This window comes from Muntiacus reevesi, chromosome X, assembly GCF_963930625.1.
Source record: "Muntiacus reevesi chromosome X, mMunRee1.1, whole genome shotgun sequence".
NCBI classification, from domain to species: domain Eukaryota; kingdom Metazoa; phylum Chordata; class Mammalia; order Artiodactyla; family Cervidae; genus Muntiacus; species Muntiacus reevesi.
Genome location: NC_089271.1, coordinates 126,696,378 through 126,718,828, shown reverse-complemented (window position 1 = coordinate 126,718,828; position 22,451 = coordinate 126,696,378). Strand labels below are relative to the sequence as shown.

The 22,451-nt window shown below is 40.7% G+C and overlaps 1 protein-coding gene across 5 annotated transcripts in view; it reads left to right on the top strand.

The window, feature by feature from the left end:
• The window catches only part of STAG2 (STAG2 cohesin complex component), a 135,977-nt gene that overhangs the window by 77,056 nt on the left and 36,470 nt on the right, over nt 1-22,451 (top strand). For all 5 annotated transcript variants that reach the window (XM_065914823.1, XM_065914826.1, XM_065914824.1 and 2 more), the window contains exons 13-19: nt 2,512-2,619; nt 3,491-3,602; nt 19,464-19,581; nt 20,004-20,107; nt 21,072-21,164; nt 21,305-21,394; nt 21,962-22,165. In XM_065914823.1, coding sequence (XP_065770895.1) covers nt 2,512-2,619; nt 3,491-3,602; nt 19,464-19,581; nt 20,004-20,107; nt 21,072-21,164; nt 21,305-21,394; nt 21,962-22,165 — 829 coding nt within the window. The remainder of the gene's footprint in view (nt 1-2,511; nt 2,620-3,490; nt 3,603-19,463; nt 19,582-20,003; nt 20,108-21,071; nt 21,165-21,304; nt 21,395-21,961; nt 22,166-22,451) is intronic.

The window sequence follows — 22,451 nt, the reverse complement described above, 5'->3', positions numbered from 1 at the left end:
TTAACTTACTTTTTTTCAAAGATTAAAGTGTTTGGTAATACACTAGTTGCATAAGGCTATGCAGAAACAAACCCATAAACTTTACTGATGGGACTATAAATTGGTATAGCATCTTTGGAGAAAAGTGTGAAAGTGAAATCGCTCAGTTGTGTCCGACTCTTTGCGACCCCATGGACTGTAGCCTACCAGCCTCCTCTGTCCATGGAATTTTCCAGGCAAGAGTACTGGAGTGGGTTGCCATTTCCTCTCCAAGGGATCTTCCTGACCCAGGGATTGAATCCGGGTCTCCCACATTGCAGGCAGACACTTTACCATCTGAGCCACCTGGGAAGCCCTGGTGAAAAAAGCTTGGTGGTATCCAAAATTTAAAATGTTCTCATTCTCTAATATAGTACTGTTTGTAATAGAATATTGGAAATATTCTAGATGATTATCAGTAGAGGAAGAATTAATATATAAGATAATAGCTAATACAAGCGCCTTATAGGGGTTATCTCATTTAATGTAGCAGTCCGTTGTGGGGAGTGTGGTTGTCAACCCCATTTGTATGAAATGGACTACAGTGCAGATATTAAAATGAAGGCAGCTCTACCTCCTAATTTAAATCGGTAGGTTGAGATTAACCCTGTTATATATAAAATAGATAATCAATAGACCTACTGTATAGCACAGGGAACTTTGCTCAGTACTCTGTAACAACCTTTATGGGAAAAGGAATCTGAAAAAGAATAAATATATGTATATGTATAACTAAATCATGTTGCTGCACACTCGAAACTAATGTAACATCCATAGTAAATCAACTATATTCCAATATGAAATAAAAATTAAAAATGAGAAAAAAAACAAGGTAGATCTATATACACTGACGTTTTCTGAGAATTCACTTAACTGGGGGGATTTTGAGCAGTCTTAACTATTGCATTTTTCTTTGGGTTTAAAAATTATAAATTATTATATATGCATATGTTATAAAACTGTCCTGAATTAAATAAGAAAATAGTAGTACTCTACTTAATTTCTATAGCTTCTCCCCTCTTCCTCTGTAATACCGTGTGGACACCTTTTTTTGTAGATTCAGCCATGTATATACCTAATAACTGAAACTTGCATAAACATCCCTTATGGGTTAAAATTAGTGAACCACCTCAAATTTGCTGTAGTTTGATTTGATTCAATATGTGTATGTATTTATGTGTGGTTATAAAATGACAAAAAATGGTTTTTCAACAAATGATCCAGTATTATACATTGAGGTAAAGTGCTTTTGAAACTTTTAACATTTTGGTTTCATTTTTCCCTCAAAGAAGTAATATTTCCTTAGACATCAGACTTCTGGAAACCTTGTGCACAGCAGAAAACCAAAAAGACTCTGAGCTCTGTCTAATATCCTTAGGCTTTTTTTTTTCCAATGGTGGTCCTAGGATTCCAAATTTGCATATAATAGTAAAAAAAAAAAAGGGTAGATTGTTCACCTCACAGCAGACTAAAAGCATATTAGGGGGAAAGAGGTGCCAGAGGCCAGAACTTCAAACACAGGGTCTTGGTTTGGAAAACTCAGCAAGGTTTACCCTGGGGTTCTGTGGTTGATGGGCCTAATAATGGCTTTGATTTACCAAGATTTGTTAGGTTTACTTGCTTCTCTTAAAGTAAGATCAATAAAACGAGTACTATATTTTAGTGAGTTGTTTTTTTTAATGATAAATTGTAATTAAATGTCTTTGGTACTTAAATTTTATTATTTGGAAAAATTCTTTTGCATTGTTTTATATGATGTTTAGTACATGGTGAATGAAGTGTTATTCTTTATCATTGTGAGGTAACTGGGGTGTTAATATATTTTAATGTTGCAAAATTGTATCCTTAATATTGCCATGAAATAACATGCAAAGTGTTTTCTTTGATTATTAACTAAGCTCCAAGTGTCTCAAATGGTAAAGAATCTGCCTGCCAATGTAGGAGACAGAGGCAAGAGACGCCAGTTTGATCCCCGGGTGGGGAAGATCCCTTGGAGGAGGAAATGGCAACCCACTCCAGTATTCTTGCCTGGAGAATCCCATGGACAGAAGAATCTGGTGGGCTACAGTCCATGGGATTCCAGAGTCGGACATGACTGAGCATACACGCACACACTGAGCATGCCACTACTTTATTTTCTATGTTAGTTTATATTATTTTGTCTTCATTTCCCTTTAGCACACTTGTCACATAGTTATTTCTCTTGGTGTATATTTCTTTATGCCCGATATTCACCCTAATTTTAGGTCTTACTGGTTGATCTTGGGTGTTCACAAAATACTCAGCTCCTTTGTCAGAGGATGCTTTTACTAATAAATGATAATCAAGTAAGCTTGATTTCTTCTTGAAACAACTTCTTAATGACCATTTTTTAAAACACAAGTTTAAAAGTGAAAATGTACTATTTTTTAATGTATGAGTATGAATTTTTGTACCAGTAAACTTAAAATTACAACATTGTTTTGAAAACTTCTATTGCTTATTTGTTTTCAGGAGTAGTGAAGAAGTTCTTACTGCAGAAGATTGTGAAAATGTCTATCATCTGGTTTATTCAGCTCATCGGCCAGTAGCAGTAGCAGCAGGAGAATTTCTGTACAAAAAGTAAATCTGCATTTCTATTGTTCATTTTCTAAAGTCACTTTAATGGCAGTGATTTACTGTGTTATAAAATATATATAAATATGACTTGTTAAAAATTTATTCAGTACAGGTCTTAAGCCTATTTTTATGTATTTTAAAGTTTTTTGAATATAATAAAAGTACTTTGATAACAGTTTGATATAAGAACCACAAGAATCCTTTAGTCTCTTAACATTTATATTGCTATTTAACACTTCAGATTAGGTAGTAGCGGTGTGAATATCTGATCACCGAAAATATTCAGCAGATATCATGTAATGGTTTTAAAGAAATGGAAACATATGGACTAAACTATACCTTTGTAAGATTTTAATAAAATGCTCATTTGAGGTGACAGGTTTATTAAGAGTACATGATACAAAGTATTTATGCTACAATTTTTTATTCATTGTTATCCAGTGCTAACTTTTTTGTTGTTTATAAGAATGACCATGAAGTCCATAGAAAAAGGCCACTAAGTTCAGACTTTGGGATAATTGTGTAGGAAGGATAGGAGGAAAAGATATGTCATTTTTAAGGAGAAGAATATTTGTAATATATGTGCGTAAATGGTATAGGTTAGTTATTGTGTTACTTTTGTAAAAAGAAATAATTACATAACATGCCGTAAGATATTCAAAAAGAAGTCATTCAGAAACATTTAGAAGTACCATCAGGTGTGAAATGGAAAAGGTTTATAGCAGTTACTTGGGTATAATGTTGGACAGTACTGTACCTACCTGGCTCCAATTTATTCCTCTGTTGCTTAAAGATGGAATCCAGACAGGTTTTTTAAATTTCTTAATTAAGAAATATTTTTGTTTGTTTTAAAAGTATTTTGCATTGATCTTAGGCTCTTTAGTCGTCGAGATCCAGAGGAGGATGGAATGATGAAAAGAAGGGGACGACAGGGTCCAAATGCCAACCTTGTTAAGACATTGGTTTTTTTCTTTCTGGAAAGTGAGGTTAGTTGATGTTGTTCATTTTATACTTACGTTCAAAACAGTTCGGAGATGGGGTTAAAATGATGTAAATCTTAAAATCTTCCAAATATCACAGTAAGTGTTGGATGGATAACATAGAGTTCTACCAATTTATGTTAGTAAGATACTCAAATAATATGACTTGTATGTAGTGCTAAGAGCATAAATTTTGGAGCTAGAAAGACCTGATTACCGATTTGACTTCTCTACTTCATGTTAATATAACCTTGATTCAGTTACTTAACCTTTCTTAAGCCCATTTTCCTTTTAAATGTGTGGATAACAATTTCTTAGATAACACTGAGATAACCCATATTAAAACTATTAGCACAGATCTAGCATTTTGTTAGTTCCCAATATTTGGTACCTGTGATGATGATTGTTGTTGTTTTCTAGTATAGAGAAATACAGTTGGGTTTTGCATATTGACCTCTTACTGCAGTTTTGCTAAATTCACTTTTAAAGTAAGTTTTTACTAAAATTCTTAGGATTTTCTATAATATACAATCAAGTCCTTTGCAAGTAGTGATAATTTTACTTTTTCCTTTCCTACATTTTTGCCATTTGTTTCCCCAGCCTTATTGTACCGGCTAGGGCATTGAGTAGAATGTTGAATAGAAATGGTGAGAGAGGATAGATTTGGATTGTTCCTGATCTTAAGGGAAAAGCATCCAGTATTTCAGCATTAATTATGTTTTTAGTTACAGGTGTTGTGTAGCTGCTTATTATATTGAGGATGTTTCCTCCTACCCCTTCTTTGGCTGAGAAGTTTTTTTAAAATTTTATTGAAACATAATTGATTCAGCAAAGTGACTCAGTTTATATACACAGACACACATATATACTTTTCACATTTTTTTCATTATGGTTTATCAAAGGATATTGAATATACTTCCCTGTGCTGTGCTAGAACCTTCTTTTTTACCCCTCTTATATATAATGGCTTGCATCTGCTAATCCCAAGCACCAAGTTCTTCTCTTCCCCACCTCTTCCTCTGCCTTGGCAACCACAAGTCTATTCTCTATGTCTGTAAGTCTTTTTTTGTTTTGTAGATAAGTTCGTATCATATTTTAGATTCTACATATATGTGATACCATATGGTATTTGTCTTTTTCTTTCTGACTTTGCTTAGTATGCTAATCTCTGGGTCCATCCATGTTGTTGCAAATGGCATTATTTCATTATCTCAACAACTGGACTGCTAGGGAGGTCCCTATACCACGGCTTCCATTCATCTGTTGATGGACATTTAATTTGTTTCCATATCTTGGCAATTGAAAATAGTGCTGCTATGAACATAGGGGTGCATGCATCTTTTCAAATTATAGTTTTCTCTGGATATATGCCCAGGAGTGGGATTGCTGAATTATATGGCAACTCTATTTTTAGTTTTTTGAGGAACCTCCATACTGTTCTCTATATTGACTACACCAATTTACATTTTCACCACCAATGTAGGAGGGTTCCCTTTTCTCCACATCCTTTTCAGCCTTTTATTATTTGTAGACATGGTCATTCTGACCAGTGTGAGGTGGTACCTCATAATAGTTTTGATTTGCATTTCTCAAATAATTAGCAATGATAAGCTTCTTTTCCTGTGCCTCTTGGCCATCTGTATGTTTTTGGAGAAATGTCTGTTTAGATCTTCTGTCCATTTTTTGATTAGATTGTGTTTTGTTTTTTTTTTTTGATATTGAGTTGTATGAGTTGTTTGTATATTCTGTCAATTAAGCCCTTGTCCATCACATTGTTTGCAAATGTTTTCTCCCAGTCATTAGGTGATCTTTTCATTTTGTTTATGCTTTCCTTTGCTATGCAAAAGCTTATAAGTTTGAATCGGTTGCAGTTTGTTTGTTTTTGTTTTTATTTCTTTTGCCTTGAGAGATTGACCTAAGAACACATTGCTATGATTTATGTCAGAGAATGTTTTCTTCTAGGAGTTTTATGTTGTCCTATCTTATATTTAAGTCTTTAAGCCATTTTGAGTTTATTTCTGTGTGTGGTAAGAGGGTGTGTTCTAGCTTCTTTGGTTTACTTGATGCTGTCCAGTTTTCCCAACACCACTTGCTGAAGAGACTATCTTTTTTCCACTGTATATTCTATTCTCATTTGTCAAAGATTGATTGTCCATAAGTGTGTGGCTGCTGAGAAGTTTTATCATGAGTGGATGTTGACTTCTGTCCAGTGCTTTTTCTTTATCTTTTATTTTATCTTTCATTACATTAATGTGGTAAATTATATTGATTGGTTTTTTGAATGTTGACTCAACCTTGCATTCCTAGGATAACCTAACCTCTATTTAGTTGTGATCTGTTATCCTTTTTATATATTGTTGGTTTCAGTTCACTGATTTTTTGGAGAATGTTTTCTCCATGTTCATGCAGTGTGTTGGTATCTGTGTGTATTTAAATGTCTTTGATGGGTTTTGGTATCATGGTAATGCTTGTCTCCTAAAATGAGTTGGATAGCTGTTCAGTTCAGTCAGTTCAGTTCAGTCACTCAGTCGTGTCCGACTCTTTGTGACCCCATGAATCGCAGCACACCAGGCCTCCCTGTCCATCACTAGGACAGGGAGTTTACTCAAACTGGAGTAAACTCAAAACTCCTGGAGTTTACTCAGACTTATGTCTTTCGAGTTGGTGGTGCCATCCAGTCATCTCATCCTCTGCCGTCCCCTTCTCCTCCTGCCCCCAATCCCCCCCAGCATCAGGGTCTTTTCTAATGAGTCAGCTGTTCGCATGAGGTGGCCAAAGTATTGGAGTTTCAGCTTCAGCATCAGTCCTTCCAATGAACACCCAGGACTGATCTCCTTTAGGATGGACTGGTTGGATCCCCTTGCAGTCCAAGGGACTCTCAAGAGTCTTCTCCAACACCACAGTTCAAAAGCATCAATTCTTCGGCGCTCAGCTTTCTTCACAGTCCAACTCTCACATCCATACATGACCACTGGAAAAACCATAGCCTTGACTAGACAGACCTTTGTTAACAAAGTAATGTCTTTGCTTTTTATTATGCTGTATAGGTTGGTCTAACTTTTCTTCCAAGGAGTAAGCGTCTTTTAATTTCATGGCTGCAGTCACCATCTGCAGTGATTTTGGAGCCCCAAAAAATAAACAGTCTGCCACTGTTTCCACTGTTTGCCCATCTATTTCCCATGAAGTGATGGGACCAGATGCCATGATCTTAAGTGTTCTGAATGTTGAACTTTAAGCCAGCTTTTTCACTCTCCTCTTTCACTTTCATCAAGAGGCTTTTTAGTTCCTCTTCACTTTCTGCCATAAGGGTGGTGTCATCTGCATGTCTGAGGTTATTGATATTTCTCCCGGCAATCTTGATTCCAGCTTGTGCTTCTTCCAGCCCAGCGTTTCTCATGATGTACTCTGCATATAAGATAAATAAGCAGGGTGACAATATACAGCCTTGACGTACTCCTTTTCCTATTTGGAACCAGTCTGTTGTTCCATGTCCAGTTCTAAGTGTTGCTTCCTGACCTGCATACAGGTTTCTCAATAGGCAGGTCAGGTGGTCTGTTATTGTAGGGCCCTTTAAAGCTTCACACACTGAAGAGAAATTATTTACTTATATAGTGAATTGATAAAGTGAAAAGTGAAAGAGAAGTCACTCAGTCGTGTCCAACTCTTTGCGACCCCATGGACTGTAGCCTACCAGGCTCCTCCGTCCATGGGATTTTCCAAGCAAGAGTACTGGAGTCGGTTGCCATTTCCTTCTTCCGGGGATCTTCCCGACCCGGGGATCGAACCCAGGTCTCCCGCATTGTAGGCAGATGCTTTTACCATCTGAGCCACCAGGGAAGTCAATGAATTGATAAGTAATCATGTATTTTATGTTTTACATAATCATTACCACTCCCGTTATGTTACAATATATTTGTAGTGAATAACTGAGAGTAGTTCACTTATGTAATACAATCGCCACCTTCCCCCCATCTCTGCGTTCTGTATCTGCAGATTCAGCCAACGGGATTCAACCAATAGTGGATTGAAAATATTTTTTTAAAAATTCCAGAAGTTTGAAAAAACCAAACTTAAATTTGCCATGTACTGTCAACTATTCACATAGTATTTGCATTGTATTACGTATTTTAAGTTATCTAGAGTTGATTTAAAGTATATGAAAGGATGAGAGTAGTTTATGTGTAAATACTATACCATTTTACATCACTGGGCTTCCTTTGTGGCTCAGTTGGTAAAGGATGCGCTTGCAATGCGAGAGACCTGGGTTTGATCCTTGGGTTGGGAAGATCCACTGGAGAAGGGAAACGCTACCCACTCCACTATTCTGGCCTGGAGAATTCCATGGACTGTAAAGTCCATGGGGTTGCAGAGGCGGACATGACTGAGGGACTCTCACTTTCACTTCACTTTATATCATTAACTTGAGCATCCTTGGAAAATCTTTGTGTGGTCTTGGAAGTAGTCCCCCTCGGATACCAAGTGATGACTTTCTTTTTTTTTTTTTTTTTTTACAAATAATTAATACAGATATTTATTAGAGATTATCTAGCTTACTTTCAATATACTAACATTAAAAGAGAAATAGACCAGAGAGTACATCACCAAATTTGGTTTTGACTCAAAGTCCTGTGTCACAGCACATCTGGGGTCCCAATTGGGAGAGGGTCCCAGGCTGTGGGTGAGACTTCAAAGATTGCAGTTTGGAGTTCCTTTTTATAATCCCAGGATGGATGCAAACTGATACCTTCATCAGTCTGTGACCAAACTGCAAGCCTGATTTTATGTTAATGATGTTTGTTTTGTCTTGTGAAACTGCTGCTAAGCCTGGGGCTTGGTTGGCCAGGCCCCCTCCAGGGCCTCAACTAGCTCAGGATTTCTTATCTATGGTGCTGCAAGTCTAGCACTCACAGCAGGCAGTCACTCAGTCAGTCCCAGTCTGGTGGTGTCCAGGCAGGTTAGAAGCAAGGTCAGAGGCCTGCTCTGCTTTGTCTCTGAAGCCTAAACAAGACTATTCATTTCATTTCCCTAAAAGTCCCCAGGACTGTTTAGGCTGAAGAACACAGGAACAAGGCAAAGTAACACAAGCAGTCTTATTAATTCTGTAAGTAACAATGTAGAACATCTTGTAGATTTTAGTGAGAATAGTCTATTTATAGTATTTGATGGAGCGTTTCAATAAGCAGAGTTCTCCAACTTGAGAAGTTGGTCCATACAGCAGTCCTTCTGTAGCCTTGTCATAGTCTGTCAGTAAATGGGTGCAGTTATCCAAGTCTAGATAATTTAACCACCTTTGCAAGAGGCTATGATTTTATGCTTCTATTGGCCAGCAGTAGGGCAGGTGAAGTTGTCTTGGGTGTTGGGCAGGTGATATTTTTGTATTACCATTTGGAGATCCATTTGCTGCATTCTCAAGGAAACACATTTAACAATAGGGTTAAAGATGCATAAAAGTAGAACTGTCAAGGTGCCTAGAAGAAAGGCTAGCCAGGAGAAATAGGACCAGACATTGGCCCATGATGTCAGTGTTTCTGTAGGTATGAGAAGATGCAAGAATTCGTGCTCATAAAAAAGAAAAAATCTTTGCCTGAAAACATCTGACTATCTGAAGGCCTGTTCTGTCCGTTTTTCCCAGAGCACAGATTGAGTGTCTAATTTCTGATATCCATCCTGAATTCCTTTTAGGAGGTGTTGAAATTCAGCAGTTGTAGTGGCCATGATTTAATCTTTTCAGAGGTAGTCTGCAAGAGCCAGTTTCCAGTTGGCAGGGCCCTTTTATCGCCACAGATTTGACCATACTTTGGGGGGCATTTCATGACTGTTGCGTCCCATGGTGCTGGAAAGGCTCAATACCAGGTCTGGCGAAGATTCCATTGATAAGCCACTCTGTGCTGTCATTGGACTAGGCCCTGTGAATAGCAAAAGTGTCTAGACCATTCCTGTCTTGCTAACCTCTTGATTCAGGAAGATGTTCCCTCTTGTTGCCTCTTCCCATATCTAGAGTTACATTATTGTGATCATTGATCTTCTGTGGAACTATATATATCATTATTTTATCAGTGGCTCAGTCACATACTTGGAAATGTAAAAGACAACAATTTTGTGAAACAGGCAACATAGAAAATAATACAACTAGCAGTTATTAGTAAGGTCACAAGCAAGAATTTAACTCAAGAACTTTCATTAGGTATAGCTCAGTGTACCGGAGGTCATCTGACTTAGTTAAATGATTATATCCAGGTTTAATCCCCTGGTTGTACATCATGGAGCATTTAATCTTTATCTAAAGCTTGACTGCTGATATAAGCTTTAGAAACAAAATTAGAGTGTCCTTTTAACAACTTAATTAAATTGTTAGTAATATAACAACAAGGAACTATCTCAGAAGTGAGGAACAAAACTAGGATTTAATGTTCAGTGAAACATAAACATTAACCCTTCAGCCAGGGAATGCTTTATCCCATCAAATAAAAATGAGGTCTCTCAGGGAGCCAGGAAAAGCCAAGCAGCAGTCTTGGATTTCCCTTAGCCCTGACTGTTTGATTTACAGCTGTTGCTTACCCATTTTAAATTCCCCAATTTAGGAGTGTAAGACCCAAACGTCAGGTCTCTGTTCCGGAGAGGAGCTCCCGCGACTCAATAAACAGTCCAGCAGATGCAATATGCAAGAGGCTTTATTGTCGGTTTGCGCAAGCCGGGCGACTCTAGTCTCCTCGGAGGCAGAGTCGCACCGTATAGCAGTGTAAGCTGACTTTTATAGGCAGAAGTCACATTGTCAGCACAGCCAGTACAGTGAATGAATAACATAATGTATACCGTTAGCACACCCAGTACAGTGAATGAGTAACATAAAAGTAACATAATGTGTATCATATGGGGTCATCTTATCTGTGAGTACAGATGCTTGACGTCAGTTGGTTCCGGAAAACAGCAGGCTTGTTTGTGCAGTTATTGGGAAACCTATAGACGTTCCGTTTACATTTCTCTATCCTTATTTTGCAAACGGAAAATTCTGCGCAAGTGGAAAATTTACACAGGCCAGGGAGTTTCATGGTGTTTTTCAGATTCTTTCATTCCCCCCTTTTCTTTGTCATTAGTTTTAATCTTAAAACTTAGGGATCTTGTTGTTTCACATCCCCAGGCCTTGCAGTATCCGTCTGGGGGCCCTCCGCACCTCTGGACTTTAGGACGGGTCCGTGAGTGACCCGGACATACATAAAAGTCAAGTGCTCGGGTTTTTACCCGCCACCCGGGGTGTAAGCATCCATATCCAGGGAAGGGCTCTTGGGGGTTGGGATCCCAGCTTTCTCCCACTATGTCACACAGATCTACAGTCAAACTGGGGAAATACATGGAGACTGGGGCTACACCGGTAGTCTCAGTTGCTGTCTCTCCGGTTTCTGTGTTGAAAACTCTCCAGGTGATACGGTACACCTGGTGGGGGCTCCCGCCCTCCTGAACCTAGGGCAAGACGCCCCGGACAAATAGCAGAATTATTATAAGTGAGAAAGTCTTAGCTTTAGAGGATTTTGAGTGCGGTGGAGTTTCCATCCGTGTTCTGGCATCTCCTCGCAGCAGCGGCCGGGTGCAGCTTTTACGTGGGAAGCGTGTATCCATGCTGCAATCCCGTCTACCTTTAGTGCGGTAGGAGTGGTCAAGAGGACGGTGTAGGGTCCTTCCCAGCGAGGTTCCAAAGTCTTGGTTTGATGTCTCCGCACCAACACTGTGTCACCGATCTTAAAGGGGTGGGGACAGGAGACAGGGTTATCCACACGGTATGCGGCTGATACGGACTTTCAAATTTTTTGTTGCACCAGCTGCAGAGCCTGTAGGTGGGCCTGCAGGGTAGGGGAAGTCGCAAGGACATCAGGGTCAAAGAAGGATGTAGCTGGCGGGGGGCTTCCATAGATGATTTTAAACGGGGTGAGCCCGTGTGGGCCGGGGGTATTTCTGGCTCGATATAAAGCCAGTGGTAGGAGTTGAACCCAGTCTCTAGTGCCAGTCTCCAGCGTTAATTTGGTTAAGGTCTCTTTAATTGTTCTATTCATCCTTTCTACCTGTCCTGAACTCTGGGGTCTGTAGGCACAATGTAACTTCCAATCAATCCCCAATGATTTGGCCACCAACTGACTTACCTGGGAGACAAAGGCCGGACCGTTATCTGACCCGAGTACCTTAGGTAAGCCGAATCAGGGAAAAATTTCTTCGAGGAGCTTCTTGACCACAACTTGAGCTGTTTCTTTCTTTGTGGGATATGCTTCTACCCATCCTGAGAAGGTATCTATGAACACTAGCAAATACTTGTTATTATATAGGCCTGGTTTAATCTCGGTGAAATCCACTTCCCAGTGGACTCCAGGCCTATGCCCCCTGGCTCGAACTCCGGAGGGGGGTTTTAGTCTGCCAGCGTTTACTTTTGCACAGGCCTCACAACCGTTTACAATTTGTTGTATCAGTAAGTCTCTCTGAGGGATGTAATAGTCTAATTTATTTTCATTTAGGAGGTCAGCCATCTTTCTTTTTCCCAAGTGGGTCAGTCTATGCAGGTGAGTCAAAAGTCTCTTGGCGGTGCTTTGAGGCATCACTGTTTTCCCTTGGTATATCCATCTGTTATGGACCTTGTCATAGTCCGCCCCAAGTCCTTGAAGGAAGTCTAGGTCTGCTTCACTATAAACAAGTGCCGCATCATCATCATTTTTTGATGCTGACTCGAGTGAGACGGTTAGTATTTGGGGGCCTAGTGCCGCTTGTTTAGCAGTTATATCTGCCAGCCGATTTCCCCGTGCAATGGGTGTATCTCCCTTTTGGTGGCCTGGGCAATGGATTATCCCTAGTTTCCTTGGTAAGAACAAGGCTTGTAGTAAATCTAATATTTCTCTGCCTTCTGAAGTCAGCAACCCCCTCCTTCTATATATTTCTCCATGTACATGTGCCGTGGCGAAGGCATACCGGCTATCAGTGTATATGTTGGCTTTCTTACCTTCCGCCTTCCTGAGTGCCTACATGAGGGTGATGAGTTCGGCCCTTTGGGCCCAGGTTCCCGGAGGCAGAGTGCTGGCCCAAACGACGTTTTCTCCGTCAACTACTGCAGCCCCGGCTTTCCGCTCGCCCTCTAAAAGGTAGCTGCTCCCATCCGTAAACCAGGTGATCTCTGCGTCTGCCAGTGGTTGGTCGGTGAGGTCTTTCCTGGTTCCATGCACATCTTTGTTGCAATCCAGTTCCGTGGGGGCCGCCAGCAGCAGGTCATCTACATACTGCAGAAGCACCAGGGCGGGGTGTTGTGTCCAAAAGGCAGCCAGGTCTTGATGTAGGGCTTCATCAAACAGGGTGGGGCTATTTTTGAATCCTTGCGGTAGTCTAGTCCATGTCAGCTGCCCCGACAGGCCAGCTTCTGGATCTCTCCATTCAAAAGCGAACAAGGGTCGGCTTTGTGGACTTAGCCTCAGGCAAAAGAAGGCATCTTTTAAATCCAATACCGTATACCAGGTATGGGAAGGGGGTAGGGTGCTAAGCAGATTGTACGGGTTCGGCACTGTCGGGTGGATGTCTTCTACCCGCTTGTTTATTTCTCTCAAGTCCTGCACTGGCCGGTAATCTCCCGTACCTGGCTTCTTGACAGGGAGTAGAGGAGTGTTCCAGGCTGATCTGCAGGGCTCAAGGACGCCCAGCTTGAGGAGCCGTTGTATATGGGGTCTGATTCCCTTGTAAGCCTCCTCAGACATGGGGTACTGTTTCACCGAAATGGGGGTAGCCGAGGATTTTAATTCAACGACAATGGGCGGCTGTCCCATTGCTAGCCCCATTCCTGCAGTCTCTGCCCAGGCTAGAGGGTACTTCCGTATCCAGTCTTGGATGGGACCCATTGGCAAGGTTTTGGACTCTAATAATTTGTATTCATCTTCTAACTTTATGGTCAAAATTTGAAGGGGGGCCCCTCCGGGTCCTGTAATGGAGGCCCCCTTTTCATGAAACTGAATTTGGGCTCCGACTTTAGAGAGAAGGTCTCTCCCCAACAAGGGGAACGGACAGTCCAGAACATGGAGGAAGGAATGAGTCACCTTACCGGAGGCCAGGTGCACCTTCCGTTCAGTAGTCCATCGGCACAGCTTTCCTCCTGTAGCTCCTTGTACCCACGCGGTCCTGGTGCTCATGGGTCCGTTGGTCTGGGTTAATACAGAGTGCTGAGCTCCTGTGTCCACCATAAAGGTCACTGGCTGCCCCCCTATTTTTAATGTTACCCGGGGCTCGGGCCAGCTCCTGGCCCTGACTGTCCTAATCTTCATCCAAGGACAAGACCTTGGAGGATTCTCTTCGCGAATCCCGTGGTTTCTTTGGGCAGTCTTTTATCCAGTGGCCTCTTCCTTTACAGTAGGCACATAGGTCACGGTCTATTCTCGGTTGCCTATTGCCTCCCAACCTATCTCTCCTTCCTGGCTCTGACCTAGGCTGAACTACGGTGGCCAAAATTCTGCTCAACTCTCTGTTGCGCCTTTTTCTCGTTTCTCCTGGAGTTTCTCTCTTATTGTAAATCCTTTCTGCTTTTCTCATTAGATTCTGCAAGCTATAATCTTGAAGTCCTTCTAACCTTTGTAATTTATTTCTAATGTCCGGCGCCGACTGCCCTATGAAGGCCGTGGAGACATTTCCCCTATGCTCGGGGCTACTAGGATCGAAAGGGGTATACATACGGTATGCCTCCATGAGCCTTTCAAGGAAAGCCGCCGGGGTCTCCTCCTGTCCCTATGTTACTGCTCTTACCTGGGCCAAATTGGTGGGGCGCCTCCCGGCACCCTTGAGACCCGCAAGGAGAACCTGGCGATAGAGACGGAGCTGCTCCCTACCAGCAGGGGTGCTGTAGTCCCAGTCCGGACGCGTCAGGGGGAGGCTGCATCAACTTCATTTGGAAGGGGAGTAGGGGCCCCGTTGGGCCCGGGGAAGGTTTTTTTTCTTGCTTCCAGGACAACTCTCTGTCTCTCTTCTACGGTCAGCAGAGCCTGCAAAAGCTGGAGGCGATGGGGGATGAAGTATTAATCTCCCCGCTGGTCGCCGCTGGGCCAGTGGGGTCAGGGGAGCGGGCCTCAGGGGAGGCGGACGGGGGCGGCCTGGGAGGAGAGCGGGCGGCGAGCGGGAAGGGGCGGGGAGCGCGCTCCTGCGGCGGCGGCGGCGGCGGCGGCGGCTGCGGCGGCGGCCGTCCTCATCCCAGCGGGATGACTGGTTTTGTCTTCGCGGTCGATTTTTCTTTTTCAAAAATGGGGTAAAGAGGGGACTGGGCTGGTGGGGCCGTGGGTATATCAGCACCGGGAATCTTCGGCTTTTCTGCCACGAAAGGTGCCACCCAGGATGGCGGGTCCTGGGCCAGACTCTCCCAGGTAATTATGTAGGGGACTTGGTCAGGGTGTCCATGAAGTCCTGTGTCAAACACCCGTTCTTTGATCTGCAAAATACAATCAATGTTAAAACTGCCCTCCTGAGGCCATCCCACATTGAAGGCTGGCCACTCGGAGCCGCAAAGGGTTTGCCACTTTTTCCTCCTGATTTCTACTGACAGGTTACTGGCTCGTCCTTTGACATCCTTCCAGTGCTCTAGAGTCAAACTTAGGGGGGTAGTTAGTCTGGGTCCCATGCCGGAGGGAAGGGGGACACAAAAGTACACCAACACACAGACAGTACAGACACACAGAATGCAGACCAGAAGCCGCGCGGCACAGTATCGGCGCCAAAGTTCAACCAAAGAATCAGACGGGGGCAGAGGCCGAAGTCGTTGACCCCCGGGGTTGAGGACGGCCTGCTCGTCCCCAGCCACTCAGAACCCCCCCGGAGCGTCCTCCAGGGTTGAAATTCGGAAGGCTTATGACCCGTCGGTCCACTTCACGAATTTCTACTAAGCCCGTACCGTACGGGTACTAAACACAAAGCACAAAGGACAACAGACAACACAAACTCACTGCCGGCCGGACTTACCTCCTGCTGGGGTCTGGTATTGAATCCGGGGTCTCCTCCATCCCGGACGAGCCCCCAAATGTAAGACCCAAACGTCAGGTCTCTGTTCCGGAGAGGAGCTCCCGCGACTCAATAAACAGTCCAGCAGATGCAATATGCAAGAGGCTTTATTGTCGGTTTGCGCAAGCCGGGCGACTCTAGTCTCCTCGGAGGCAGAGTCGCACCGTATAGCAGTGTAAGCTGACTTTTATAGGCAGAAGTCACATTGTCAGCACAGCCAGTACAGTGAATGAATAACATAATGTATACCGTTAGCACACCCAGTACAGTGAATGAGTAACATAAAAGTAACATAATGTGTATCATATGGGGTCATCTTATCTGTGAGTACAGATGCTTGACGTCAGTTGGTTCCGGAAAACAGCAGGCTTGTTTGTGCAGTTATTGGGAAACCTATAGACGTTCCGTTTACATTTCTCTATCCTTATTTTGCAAACGGAAAATTCTGCGCAAGTGGAAAATTTACACAGGCCAGGGAGTTTCATGGTGTTTTTCAGATTCTTTCAGGAGTAGACTATTTGCCATGTTTTAAGGGCATCAGGATAGCAGTAGTTTGACAGTGAGGGGTTAATTTTGTAGAAGCAAGAGAAGCTTTATCTACATGTACTATAATCTTCATAGAGAATGCTTACTTTACCAAAATAACAAAAGATTTTTAAAACAAATATAAATCACTTAAAGGCAAAGAAATTCACAATCTCTTATCAATGACTCAGACATGTCTTAATTAGATTAGCAAACAAGCATTAATACTAGATATTTAATATTGAATATGTCGCAGTTCACATGAAACTGAAATTCATTTAGGTTAATTTCTCTTGTAATTGTTTGATTTGTAAGTGCTTACTTTTCTTTAAGCCAATTGAATTAGAGCTCATTTACAAATTAACCTCATATTATCCAAAACCAAAGATACACACTGAGACATAGATAAATCCAGACAGACAGACAGGATCTCATAGTTTTCCACTTGAGATTTAAAATGTCTCTTTGACTCTTTTCTCTCTTTCCTTTTTTCTTTTTTTAACCTTGGCTTGAAATTTCCATTTGCCCAAAGCTGAGGTCTCAGGCACCTTGGGCTCTGTATTTCAAGGACATGGCAAAGGTTGTGTGCTGTCCTAAATTGCTTCTGTCCTCTCAAACTCTTTGTGACCCCATGGACTGTAGCCCACCAGGGCTCCAATTGTAAGTTAAATTCCTCTGCCCAGGGATCTTCCAAACCCTGTGATTGAACCCTTGTCTCTTGCATATCCTGCATTGGCAGACAGATTATTTACTGCTAGTACCATCTGGAAAGCCCAGGCAAAGGTTAACTTCAAGCTTTTTTCTAGGCAGACCTTTGTAAAAAGCTAGCTGTTTTTAATTGCATATGTAAAAAAAACTGGTTTTGCAGTTTCCAAAAAAAAAAAAAGGAAAAAAGTCATTTTAACCAGTTTTCTCCAGAGTCTAAAGAATACCGTGGCCAATGAAGGAGTCTTTTGGGCCTAGAAAAGAGAACAACAGTCTGATAGGCCCCTTGCTGAATCATCTAACTTCGGGAAGAAACAAAACATAATTTTAGTTCCATCCTGATGCTCCAGGCCAGTTGCATCTATCTGGGACTTATCACCCCCTGTCTGGAAACCCACCACCCCCTACACCCGCCCAGAAGACTTATCACCCCCTGCCCAACTACAAGTGTCATCTCAACAAAAGAATACTCAAAATATCCCACTTGATTGACGTTTCCCTTATCGCTTCCACAAACCTCCCTATAAGTATGAAGCCTCCCTGATCCGTTTCGGCGCTCAGCCTGGTCGTTAGGCCGACTATCGCCCCTCCTTGCCTGAATAAAGGTAACCTACTTCTCTTGAGGTCGTCTTTCCTTTTCTGCCTTGCCGGAACTATGCCTTACAATCCTGTGCCAAAAAAGTCATCTTGCCTTTCTGTTCAGTTCGGTCGTGTCAGACTCTTTGCGACCCCATGGACGCCAGGCCTCCCTGTCCATCACCAACTCCCCAAGTTTACTCAAACTCATGTACATTGTGTCAGTGATGCCTCTGTTGTCCTCTTATTCCCTTTCCCAGCATCAGGGTCTTTTCCAATGAGTCAGTTCTTCACATCAGGTGGCCAAAGTATTGGAGTTTCAGCTTCAGCATCAGTCCTTCCAATGAATATTCAGGACTGATTTCCTTTAAGATGGACTGGTTGGATCTCCTTGCAGTCCAAGGGACTCTCAAGAGTCTTCTCCAACACCACAGTTCAAAAGCATCAATTCTTTGCCGCTCAACTTTCTTCACAGTCCAACTCTCACATCCATACATGACCACTGGAAAAACCATAGCCTTGACTAGATGGACCTTTGGTGGTAAAGTAATGTCTCTGCTTTTTAATAAGCTGTCTAGGTTGGTCATAACTTTTCTTCCAAGGAGCAAGTGTCTTTTAATTTCATGACTGCAGTCACCATTTGCAATGATTTTGGAGCCCAAGAAAATAAAGTCTGTCACTGTTTCCCCATCTATTTGCCCTGAAGTGATGTGACTAGATGCCATGATCTTGGTTTTCTGAATGTTGAGTTTTAAGCCAACTTTTTCACTCTCTTCTTTCACTTTCATCAAGAGGCTCTTTAGTTCCTCACTTTCTGCCATAAGGGTATCTGAGGTTATTGATATTTATCCCGGCAATCTTTTGTTTCTGTATCCATAGTTTTATAGCTAAAATATAGACCAAATAGTGCTCAAGTTGACTCTGAACAGGGCAGGAAAAAAATAATTGCTAAAGTGGGGGAAGGAGTGGAGGAAGTTGGGCTTACCCTCTCCCCACTGATAGATTGGAAAAGTTAGAAGGGGATTAGCTGATGGAGAGGGAGACAGAGGCAGATGGAGGGGTGTAAGGCAGCAACAGGGCAAAGAAAGGCGAAAGAAAGGGGAGTGGGGGACACTGGGAGTGCTGACTTAAATAGTGATTTGATTAACTAAAATATAAGTTTGGCATTGTAACATGGACAGTTGTCCTCAAAAATCACGTAATTCCTTTTCCAATTATGTCTAACTTCTCATTAGACTATTTAAATTCATGTACCTTACGGTAGGGAGATGACCATCCAGCCTCTCACCTAGCGCGGCACATTCTTAACCTTTCTCAATCAGGACAAGCCAAGGTTCCAATTCTCACACAGTTCAGTGAATACCGTTCACTAGCTAACGAGCAATAAGGTGAATCTTCCAAACAGGGAATAAAAACTTCATCAACCTTAATCTCTTTTCCTTAAAGAGTGGCATTTTGTCTCACAAATCCTGCTCACAGCGCCAATTAATGTTTTGCAGAAAGTTTACACTTTTGTTTCAGGTTCAAAGGATTTGTTAACAAAATAAGCCACTCGTTATATACAAATAAATAATACAGATATTTATGAAAGAACTATCTAGCTTACTTTCAATATACTAACATTAAAAGAAAAGAGAAATAGAAAGAGCAGAAAGTACATCACCAAATTGGGTTTTGACCAACATTCAGACTTAAACAGCGCTGGGAAGTCCCGTGTCACAGCACATCTGGAGTCCCATTTGGGAATGGGTCCCAGGGAGTGCGTTCACTCCGTGGGTGAGACTTCAAACAAGATGACTGTTTTGAGTCAGGTAATAGCTAAATGCATGCATATAGTCTCTTCAAAAACAATTTTCATATTAATGATTATTGTGAGAAATGGTAATACCTAAGTGTTTACTTATACTTAGCAAGCTAAGGCAATTCTTCTCTTTCCTTTCTTCCACTTGACATTAAAAAACATTGTTGTTTGAGTTTGTGTATGGTGCCAACAAAGTTTCCATTCTTTTGATTAAGGCTAGTATGATATTTGTCTAAGAGCACATTGTTCTTTTTAAATTTTAGTTACATGAGCATGCAGCATACCTTGTGGATAGTATGTGGGACTGTGCTACTGAGCTGCTAAAAGACTGGGAATGTATGAATAGCTTGTTGCTGGAGGAGCCACTTAGTGGAGAGGAAGGTAAGGATGTTTAATTATGGTATTTTTGTTGTCTAGGCAATTTTGAAAACAGATTTTACTTATTCCATTTATTTATCTCTTAGCATTAAAATAGTTGATTCAAAGTCTTTGGGTAATTTTGTTTTCATACATATGAATATTAGAAAGGTATAGTTCCTGTCAACATTTATTATGTTTTATTGTATTTTATTTTTTTGCATCTGTTCATATTTTCATTTCTCAAATTGTGGACTGGTAGTTTACAAATTTATAATGTTTAGTAAGTTTTAACTTGTTCTGGTCCTTTTTGTGATATAGTAATAGGATTTTCCCTAGTACATTAGGTCAGATTCTGTCACAAGCACAAGAACTGTTATGTAATGATTATAAATGGCATATAGAGAAAAAAATAGGTTAACTCTTTCTGATTATTTTTTTCCCAGCACTAACAGACAGACAAGAGAGTGCTCTGATTGAAATAATGCTTTGTACCATTAGACAAGCTGCTGAATGTCATCCTCCTGTGGGGAGAGGGACAGGAAAAAGGGTACGCCAACATATTTTCAGTATTCTAAATTATATGTCTCTTTTTTAATATTTTTTTATAGTTCTTATTTGTGGCTACATAATCAAATCTTTGAATCTTAAATTTTATTTTTTCGGTGATCTTTGCTTATAAATATGTTAGAAGTAAATTTTAAAGCATTAGCAGTTTGGGAAGTCTGCTTTCCTTCTATAAGATACTTTGTTAGTTTACTACAGTGATTGTCAGTCCCTGTAAAGATTGCTTGCTGTGCATCATTTTAGAATGATGTATTTGTCCGTTTTGATTTATTTACAAATTGACTTTCTTTTAATTAAAGTAAGATCATCATCCATTAAAATGGGGGAAATATCTGTTTCCTGGGACTAAATTTTATTGCATTATTTCAAAGTTTACATGTATTGTAGACCAACAGTTTCACAGGCTTTCAAACTTTGTGATGCACAAAAATAATCTTTATATTGTGACCTAGTACACATCTACATATGTGTTTTTGTATATAACTGAAGCAGTTATACAATATAAGTTAAAATATTGCAACTTATGTGATGCATTCAATTCTTTTTGTTGTTGTTGTTCTTTTTCAATTACTAGTAGTTAATTATATTGAATTCATAACCCATGGGTCATGGCACAGCTTACAGTTGACTGAAATCCTACTCACTTCCATGACTATACAAGCTAATGAACTGTATTTCCTAGCTGCTTTTCTTTTCGTCCAAAGTTAGGGTAGGTTAGTCTAATGTGGTATTGATTTTGTCTCTAGAACTATTCAAAGATTTTTAAAAAAACAATGTGCAGGCTATTCTCTTTGTTACTTACTGGGTTTCAAGTTTTACAGTAGAAATTTTTTATCCATCATTTAAAATGTCATTTTATTACTTATTTTTAATATTTTAACTTGAGCACCTAACAGTGTCAATGGGCTTATTAATAAATACTTGGAAACTTTGTTGTGTTTCCTTAGGTGCTTACAGCAAAGGAGAAGAAGACCCAGTTGGATGACAGGACAAAAATCACTGAACTTTTTGCTGTGGCCCTTCCTCAGTTATTAGCTAAGGTAAGTTTGTGTCAGTATCAAGAGTATTGTTAAGAAATTACAGGGTTTGTTTGGAAATGCCATACAGAATTTTCTACTTATCATAATATTTCCTTACCATTATTGTGATGTTTTTGACATGATTTTTTTTTATTTCAAAGTACTCTATAGATGCTGAAAAGGTGACTAACTTGTTGCAGTTGCCGCAGTACTTTGATTTGGAAATATATACCACTGGACGATTAGAAAAGGTAGGGTGTTTCTGTGTATAATAAACCTTGAAGAAAAATTGTTACTATAGTTCATCCCATCGTATTGCTTATTTATACTTTTGAAAATTTTTATAGCATTTAATATAAAGGAAAGCCTATATCTTGTATGCTTTACATATTTTAGATAAGTTGGATTTAGAGAATGGCACTAATAGGTTTCCCTTTGATTCATGTTGATAGCAATACCCTCCTTCCTAGACATTACGTTACTGTGTCACTGACCATTTATGGAGATTGGAGGTGGGTAACTGGATAAGAACAATTGCAAAATGAAACAGCTAATATTCATTGAATGCATTTACTATGTTCCAGGAACATGTATATTTATATGTATTAACATCTTATCAAAGCCCTGTGAGATAGGTAATATTATTCCTGTTGAAGTAGGGGAAGTAAGTTTGGGTGGGTTAGTGCATTTTTTTACTTTGACTAGAAAAACTGAAAATGTATGTGCTGTATTTGAAGCTTTTCACCCCAGTTGTACAGTCATTTTATTCCTGTCATCATACACGCCTTAGTTTTAATGAAGAAACTTTGATTTTGCAGCATTTGGATGCCTTATTACGACAGATCCGGAATATTGTAGAGAAGCACACAGATACAGATGTTTTGGAAGCATGTTCTAAAACTTACCATGCACTCTGTAATGAAGAGTTCACAATTTTCAACAGAGTAGATATTTCAAGAAGTCAACTGATAGATGAGTTGGCAGATAAATTTAACCGGCTTCTTGAAGATTTTCTGCAAGAGGTATGTATTACAAGTATTTTGTCAGTTGTCCCTCACTGTGGCCCCACCCCCCCCACCCTCTCCATAACTAGGTCAGTCACAGTCTTGGTGATAGTCCTTAGTAGTATGTTGAAAAGACATTCAGACTCTGTTCTGTGATTCTGTTTTTTCTCCACCAAGAGAGGGAGGTAGCAAGAATCTGTAACTTAAGAGATGGTGAAAGCAAAATTAGCACCTTTCCTTTTTTTTTAATTTAAAGAAATGATCTGGAAAGTTTCCAGTCTTTAGTTGAACAGGAGGCTGTTAG